At 37.4% G+C, this 9,341-nt stretch overlaps 1 protein-coding gene across 13 annotated transcripts in view; it reads right to left on the bottom strand.

The window, feature by feature from the left end:
* FAM19A5 (family with sequence similarity 19 member A5, C-C motif chemokine like) overlaps positions 1-9,341 on the bottom strand; it is a 524,445-nt gene that overhangs the window by 354,028 nt on the left and 161,076 nt on the right. The window contains exon 2 of one of the 13 annotated variants that reach the window (XM_017745995.1): positions 8,616-8,654. The exons of the other annotated variants lie outside the window; for them this stretch is intronic. Within the exon in view, the coding sequence (XP_017601484.1) occupies positions 8,616-8,654 (39 nt within the window). The remainder of the gene's footprint in view (positions 1-8,615; positions 8,655-9,341) is intronic. 13 annotated transcript variants of the gene reach the window in all.

Genomic DNA, 9,341 nt, shown 5'->3' with positions numbered 1-9,341 from the left:
GTAAAAACTGGAGAAAGAAATTTAATTATATAAAAGGGTATGTTAAAAGATTTTTGAACTGCACAGAGTAAGGATGAAGAACAGGTAAGTAGAACAAATAAAAAAAGAATGCATATAAATATCCCAAAATGCTGTCTTCCCAATGACTGCAGTATACTGCAATAAACATTCCTACACTCTAAATCTTATGCAATGCTTACAGAAAATGATAGTATTTTTGGTTCAAATCTCCCAAAACTCCATTCAAATATGATTCATTTATTTTAACTAAATCTTTACAAGGTAACTATTGTTTGTACTGCTTTACAAATGGATTGACAGACAGTGTGCCTTGCCCAGTCTCACACAATAACTATGACAGGACAAAACTATTTCAAACCCCAGCTCTCTTCCTCATCTGTGATATCATCCTTCCTCTACACTTTTCCAAGTATTTTCTGAAGACTAGCACAAACATCAACACCTACAGCACGATATTCTGTTTTCATGTCGTGCCCTTTACGGTGTCACTAGGTATACAAACAGTGTCATACAATCCACTTCTTTTGGAATAGAAGACTTATTGAAAAAATAGGTGGGTAACTGAAGCTTGGAAGTATCAAAAATAGATGCAAATACATTCTGCCAGTTTTACTATGCGTAATCCAAATGGAAACCAGACACCCCAGTTCATATTCATGGCAAAACAGAAGTCAACTCAATCAACAGTAGAAATAATTGCTTAAGAACAGTTCATAGGCACTGATCTTTGGCAGTCACCTTCAAACCCTTCCTCTCATAGCAAACCTGTTTACTTGCTAAATCAAAGAGGAGAATTCAAAGCTTCCTATGTTAAGCATTTCAAAATTACTATAAATGATGCATTCTGTAATGACTGAATGAAACAGTTCTGGAATTGACAATTCAAGCATTTCACAAGTTAATAAGTAAAAAATTTGTTCCAACATGGGGAGCCAAAAAGCAGTTAATACATAGAAATAAATAAACACAGGAAAACTGATGAGTATGAATAAGCAGTAAGCAAACTAACAAACAGTTTTCTAGGAAACTCAGGTCTTACATTTGATGGATCATTGATTCTTAATATTTCTCCATAACTCAGCACTTACAAATAAATGAGCAGCAAAGGCTCATATATTACTATTAGAATTGGATAGTGGCACAATAGGCTGACACATGTTTACACCTACATAAGCACATGGATTTTTCCACCACGCACTGAGCAGGGTGCAGTGATCAGCTGTTGCTTGGAAAGGAGCTGATACTGCAGTGCAGTTCAGAAACTGAAAGCTGCCACTGTCATGTTTTGAAGCTGTTACTTCTGAAGGCAAGGATGGATTGAGATATGCTACAGCTCTCTCAAACCCAGTCTGGGATTCTGATAAATTCAGAATTCCTACCTCTCTTCAATGAAAAAATAAATAAATAATAATAAAAAAATGTGTGCAGAGTCTAAGAGGTGAAATGTCATTTTTCTCTGTCTGCTGAGAGAACAACAGAGTACTTTCAGAAGGATGTTTCTTCCTATTAATTTACCCTTCAAAACTGAGACTGAGAAAAGCACTGCTATTGCTCAGTGCAGAACTAAAGCTAACTTAACAGGTGATTTCCAATTTTGAGAATCTCAGATTTCAGTATTATTCTCATTTTGAAACAAAACTTCAAACCAAGGCTTCCTCTTTACAAGCAAATCATAGGAGCATTGGAAAACTGGGGAAAACAGCATTGGTTCAAAGAAGATAATCACTTTGACTTGAAAATCAACTTCAAGTCATCAGTTAGTATATAAAGGACAGAGTTTCTACATACCAGTTTCTTCTTTGCACAAGGCTACAATCAATTATATATTTTAGTACAGTATATCCTGTTCTACTTGTCTCTTGACATTCAACAATGCAAGTCAAGAGTTTATTAATAAAGAAAAAATCTGTGGATCTTACATAAAGACGGAAGCTCATGTGGCATGAAGAGACAGGCAGGCTGTGCTCTGCTGCATCTGAAGCTACAGCTTTTATGTAGTGCTCTTTCCAATTCCACACATCTGGAAGCAGCATGAGAACTTCTGCTTGTCAATGCTATTCCATTACACGCACACACACACACATCAAATCCTGACACAGTAACAGCCTGCACCTCAGCCATCCCCAAGTACTCATTCCCTTCATTGCTTCAGCAGCACTGAATTGCTATCCACCCTCTTTCATCCTGTACCTCTATCACTGACCTCAGTTCCTCCCTTTCTCATACCTAAATCCATGTCCTGTCAGCCACCCACGCATTGCTGCTCTCGCTTGCCATGCACCTTTCAGAAGGATTTCAGTATTCCTTGCAATTCCCATCTTCTATTTCATGTTTCTTGAGCTGCAAATAGTGCTTATAGGCAATAAGCTGTTTCCATAAATTAAAACTACTCAGATAATTCCAGTGTTAAGAACTCATATTTGGAGGGAATGGTGAGACAGACCATGATACCTGGAACAAATAATCCCAGATGTCTTGGAAGTATAAACCTGACTCTCTGAAGCAGTGGGACAGATGTTTTGCTTGAAGATGCAGACTCAACCTCCCTGAAATAGATGTGGCTGACTCTATACAAAACCTCTTTTAAAATAAATAGTACCCAAGTAACAACTTCTGTCATTCCTAGCAAAGGCCCACAAACCTGCCCTGAGCTGAAAGCTGCCAGAAGGCAGCAGCCTGGGCAAGGAAACACGTGAAAATAAACCCAGCCAGGTCCCAGAACTGATGAGGTGGGTATTCCCATCATGAACATCACAGCTCACCCAGCAAAAACCTCAGGACAGTGATTGCACAGCTCTACTCACTGTGGGCTAGGAGAACCCATCAGACATCAGCCTGGAAACTTCCAGGCTCCTTTTGGAGCCTGGAAGGTTGAGCACAGGACCAGAGAAAAGACAACAGAGAGGGGTTTTTTTTCTGGAACCATCTAGAACCAAAGATTTTCAGGCTGCTATTAATGAGCACTTTTTTGGTCCTCACCTCTTCAATCTCTAGAAGACTAAAATAACACAAGAAAGCTTCTAGCTCCTTCAAGGGCTTGACACTCATCAATTTCAACTTTTGATTTCCTGTAACACTGAAAGTCTAATATCACAAATATCAATTGCTTGATATTCCACAGATTCATATTTTTTGTCATATAAGCATGCCAGGGGTGAAAGGACTTGTAAATCATGTAGCATTACACATCTTCTCACACAGCTATAAATGACCGTGAGAGGGGGCAGGAAATGGATAATTGGGTCCATAGTAACTACCAAGTCCAAATGAGGACATTTACATGTTTTAAGCCATCAGGCAGGCTGAATCTAGACTTTATCAGTACATGTGCCTCCCCTGTATACTATAAAGCACATGGGCCAGCTTCTGACAGCCAAAATGCTACTGAGCCTGTCGACTCTTGGTTGCAGAATTTCAGAATACTGCAAGGATATGAGACATCTGATGGACTTGAATTCATCCTTCAGCAAGATGAAGGTAGAAGCAAGTTTAAGGGTATAAATGCCTGCCAGGAAATTTATGGGAAACTAAGACAGTACTTATGCTTTTGTATTGCTGTACCACACACTGAAAATTGCAGTGAACATGAGGTGTCTCCTCTACCATACAAACTCCAGGGAAGGAAGAAGCAAATTTACCCTCCACAGTGCAAACGATTTCCATGTTCACTTGACACTATTTTTTTTGTCTTCCTTGAAGTACTGAATATATTCTTTTGCAAAGCTCTGTCTCCAACATTGATTCAGAATACACAGACAATTACTTACGGAGCCAGACAGGGTAAAGGTTCCTTTACGTAGATCTTAAAAATAACCCAGCTTCATAAGACCATTTCATGAACACACAAAACCTACCAAAGTTCAGAGTTTTTCACAGATGGGATTCTGGATGGAACTCTTCATTGATATTAAAATGAACGTTAACCAACAGAAATTACTTCCCCACAGTGAGTGGGGCTTTCCTGGCAGTCATTGACTATTGTTGAAGGCCACAGTCACTGCCAGGGACAGCAGCTGTACTGTACCAGTGCTGTGCTCAATTTCATCATTTTTACTTCATTGTGTTGCTTGTTTTCACACTTCTAAAGGTGTCTTTCTATGCCAGTTACTTTCATAATAAAAGTCTGACTGTGATCAAAATGTTGAGGCAATTTCTTCATGAATTGCTCACAGTGGGCATAGCTTGACATTTGATGCATTTTAGAGGTTGCATCAGAACCAAGAGAATACATTTGGGGACTTAGCTTCCTATTCAACTTTCTCTAGAGGAAGATAGGAGAAGATGAGTGTGTGAAATGTGGGCAAAAAAAAAGATTCAGGAAAAGAGACGTCTTTCCCAACAAATGCTGATTTTAGAAGAAAGATAAATACTCTTATCCCAAAGAAAGTCACAAACAACAAATTTCAAAAGTTTAAAGTAAAAAAGCTCAAAATCTCCTTGATCTTTTTGCTTAAAATATTTCATCTGAAGGTTTTTAGATATTGAGAGAAAGCAAGTATAATTTTAAAAATTGCTGCTATTAACACTACAGAAATCAACACATTTTCCATCATACAAAGAGACATATCCTCATGTGGATTAGAAATGTTAAGGAAAAACAGCAGGTTGAGGTACATAGGGATATCCAGAAGAGCAAACATTACCCAGCAGGCCATTATATAAAAGCAGAGTCCAGAAATACCTGGGGCATATTTTCTAATAAAGCAAATACATATTTTTAGTCCACATTCACAAGCAATATAAAAGACAGACACCTGAATGTGTGCCAAATACTACGCAAACCCCTACGAGTTCTGCAATTTATCACATTAAAAACAACATATGCTTTATACAGTAACAAGAAACTGACTTTACCTTACATTTGTAACATTTTTATTACACTTTGGTTCAACAATCCATCTGTGATCCTCCTAATGCCTTGACTACTAGGGTATTCTACCACAACGCTTTATAAATTTGCCTTTTAAAATTAACTTATAACTCAGGAAGATTACTCAAACTCTCATTTAGGAAAAAAAAAATCCATGAAACAAAAATGAAGGAGGAGAAGCTAGTGAGTTTTCTCGCTAGAATTTACTGAGTCAAAAAAAAAACCAAACTCAAAACATTAGAAATGATGTATCAAAAGTAAATATTTATTTTATTTCAACTAAATATGTTTTGTATGTGTATGCATATATATATATATACCTCCTCACACAAACTGGTAAGAGATTAGATAAAAAACTGAGCTCAATTATACTGTAAAAACAGAATCCACATAATAACTTTTGCTTAAAAGACTAACTGTAAATTTACCCCTGCATGTTCTTCCTTATGTTACCCAGTTGTGTTTCCATGGTTACCCAATTTTAAAAATCACTGAGTCTTACCAGAACATGAATAATGATAATATTTCTTTATCAATACATTTTATGAAAAGATCAACCAGGCTAGATTTCTAAGATGTACAAAGTAATTTTCCCTTCTTTTTTTTTTTAATTGCTATTTAAATTCTACATTAGGCACACATCAAAACAAAGCAAACAAGTGGAAAAGATTGTCAAAGAAATATTGTAATTAAAAATGATTTTCAACTTTAATTCTAATTCCAAATTTAGGTAATAACTTCCTCTATTTCTTTTTAATGATGTGTATATTTATTACAGATTTTTTGTTGGTTTCTAGCACTGACATTTGAAAGGGAAAGGAAAGGGAGAGAAAAGTGGCTAATGTTTGATAAAAGTATGGCTTTGCAGATTACAGAAAGTAGTCCAAGCAACTATTCTTGATTGAAAGTTGATGTTAGAGACAAGTTATTATATTAATTCTGTTCCTAAATAGATTACAACAAAAGATTTGTTCAAGTTCTTAGCTGAAATCTGTGTTGTACCATGTACACAGATACAAAACTATCTGCAAATTTGGGTTGTCATGATACAGCTGCATACAGAAATCCTTTTTCTCTGAGCCACCATTTTCAAAATATTGCTCACTAAAAAAATTCCTTCCATGTTGAAGAATAGTAGGGATAAAGACAGAGAGAGTACAGAATCACTGCTTTAAGTAGCTAAAAGACCAGGGGTAAGTGGATCCTCCTTTTTTTTTCCCCCCCATAGTATCATCTATATCAGTGTATTTAATTACACATTATTTTGAAGGCATTAGAAAATACCTTTTAAATGTAATGTTTCATTGTAAGCCATCTACACTTTCCCCTTAAAGAGACAGGCTTATTTACAACTTCAGTGACTGCCACAATTTTTGAAAAGTGATTAAGAGTGGTTTAGCAACCATATGAGCCAGTTCCCTCAGGACTCTGGGATGCATCTCGCTGGGTCCCATGAACTTGCACGTTCAAAGTGGATTCAAATGGGATTTTCCTTTGCAATGGGGGGTACTTCATTCTCCCAGTATCTGCCCTGAGGTTCAGGGCCTGGAGAGATGTGGAAAAAAAATTACCATAGAAAACTCACACACACAAAAAACCTACTAGAAATGCTCTTAAATTCCATCCTTTGTCTATAAAATAACACTACATATTACTCTGTTAAAAAAAAAAAAAAATCAGAATTGGTAAATTTTCAGCTACACAGGACTTAGATACTAAATTCTGAAAAAGCTTACCAAGAATGTACACAAAATCTCAGTCCCAACCATCCCAAATAACCTGATAAATAATGGCTCAGTCTGCTAACTCAATTGCAGATAAACTTTTATCACCTCTGTATCACCAGATTCAATTTGCAGTGCTTACTCACTCTTATTCCAGTCCCCAAAACTTTTAATATATTTGTATAAAAATGCAACATACTCACACAGGCTTAAAATCCTACTGAATGAAACATGTTAGAATTTTATCAACCTGAATATCACTCAAGGGTCAAGCTTATGTCCTTCCACATACAACAAAAATCAGTTCTTAGAGAAAGCAGAAATATCTGACTGAATCAAAAGTAAATTGAAACTTCAAGGACTGAGGAGGTTTTCTTGGTTGTTTGGGTTGGGCTTGGTTTTTTTCCTCGCTTCTGCCAATGCTTTGTTTGCATTTCAACAACAACAACAAAAAAAAAAACTCAAAGAAAAAAAACCAAACAAACAAACAAAAAAAAAAAGAAAACCAAAACCACAAAAAAACAAACCAAACCAACTAAACAAAAAATACCCACCAAAACAAAACAAAAAAAAACCAGATCCAAACCCATGAAATCATTAGTTCTTTTCAGTGATGTCAGTGCTGGAAACTGTTTATGAATCAGGGTGCTCAGTAACCAGCAAACTGTTACATCACTGTGAGAGGCAAGAGAGCTCAGCAGTTTCCAAGACAGCACTATTCTTTAGAGAGATTTATCTCCAGGGCCTTTCAGGATAGCTTCTTTCAGCACTATCAGCTGAAAAAATGTAGAATGAAATCAAGACCGCTGTACTCTGTGGAGGTTCATATGTAGCATGCTTCATCACTGTGTGGTTTAACCAAGGGCCACTGTCACCTCCAGTGGCACAGGAATTGATACTCATGATATGCAATGCACTGTCCTACCTCTCAATGGGACAACTGCCCAGAACATGCATCCAGAACCAAGGAAAGAGGAGAAGGAAAGATGATGAATCACTTACCACTGCTATTGGACAACACCAGTCCTGGTTCACTGAACAGGCTGTTGGTGCCCAGGCCTTGGGGGCAGCTGGGGGGTCTGTGATGGGAGGCCAGGAGTGCCCTGGGCTGGACATGGCCAGTTCCAGATGACTCCATCCTACCCACCACAGGACATGGCTGAGCCACTTGCCCACAAAGGCAGCACCTCTGGGAATTTGTATTTAAGAAAGAGCAAAACCAGCAGAGATCAGTGAAGTAGGACAAGGAAAAAAGTGTAAGAAACAGCCCTGCAGACACCAGGGTCAGTGAAGAAAGAGTGGGAGGAGGTGCTCCAGGCACCGGAGCAGAGATTCCCATGCCATGCCTGGAAAGGTCCCCAGTGAAGAGAGGGAGAGGACCACAGTGGAACAGATATCCACACTGAAGCCCATGGAGGATGCCCATGCCAGAGCAGGTGGATATTCCTTAAGGAACTGTGGTGCACAGAGAGCTCATGTTGGAACAGGTTTATCCTGAAAGACTGTAGACTATGTGGATCCATGCTGGAGCAAGGGAAAAACGTGAGGATGGAGCTTGAATTCTAGCGTTCAGTTTCTAATTAAAGAAGAGGTATATATTTAAAAAAAAAAAAAATTCTGTTGCTTGTGACTTCAAAACTTTCAGGAAAAATACACTAGACAACCAAAAATCTACATAAAGGAGAACATGTAATTTCCAAGTGACTTATTGGACCAGCTGTCCTAAATCGGCTTTTTACCAGAAGGGAAATAAGTAAGAAATTCAAGGCTCTTATAAAATGAACTTGGTTGAAGGAGCTCATAGCACAGGAAAGGAAGAAAGCAAGAGCCATCAGCAAGTTCAATATAATGGGAAGAGAAAAAGAATTTTGCTTCCACACTTATCATTGAATAGACAAGGGAAAATAGATTAATACTATCTAATGGAAGATGCAATAAGGTCAGCTACAATTCCAACAGGGTACAAAAAGGAGTAAATTCCAAAAAAAATAGTAGCTTACCACAAACTTCAACAGGTCCCTCTAGGAAAACCACATCAACTAATTCATGTTAAAAAAAAAAAAAAAAAAGAGAAAGAAAGAAAAAAAGAAATAATTCAGTTCGATATAATGAATAATCTTATGGGAAAGATAAGGTTAAAATCAAGAGGTTGGCCCTCAGGGCTTTTTCTCAAAGTGGTCTTGATATTTTAGAAGGTCTGAGGGCTGTGATGTGCTCATGACACCTTCATTTTTCCATTAACCCATTCTTTGGTTTACTTTGCTTAAAATAATTTCTATTTTAAATCACTTAAAGGGAGATAATGAAACATTTTATTCCTAAGGAGGTTTTTTTAAGGGCAGTTCTTCTTTACAGCATGGTTACTGAAATAGTAAGCCAGAATGACCATTAAACCAAGTATCTAAGTCTACAAATTCCAAAGAAAAATACCGTGGTTTCTGCACAGACTCATGTTTAAATATCAGTGACACCATGACTTTCAAGATCCCATTAAAGATGTATCCTTCAAAATGCTCTATAACCATCACTCTTTCACATCTGGACGTCTGTTCTGGTCCTCTTCCGACACATCTAAGATACCTCCAAGTACCAGTGTAAATGTTTTGATTATTCCATTATGCGCAGAAAATGAGTCTATCAATGACAAGACCCCACCATAAAGCAGTGGGCAAACAAAATGTTCATCCTTTGCAAAAGCAGTTTTGTTTGTTCTAAAGTAAAAATGG

This window comes from Corvus brachyrhynchos, unplaced genomic scaffold (assembly GCF_000691975.1).
Source record: "Corvus brachyrhynchos isolate BGI_N302 unplaced genomic scaffold, ASM69197v1 scaffold239, whole genome shotgun sequence".
Lineage (NCBI taxonomy): Eukaryota > Metazoa > Chordata > Aves > Passeriformes > Corvidae > Corvus > Corvus brachyrhynchos.
The sequence above is the reverse complement of the archived record's forward strand: the minus strand, read 5'-3'. Positions and strand labels throughout refer to the sequence as shown.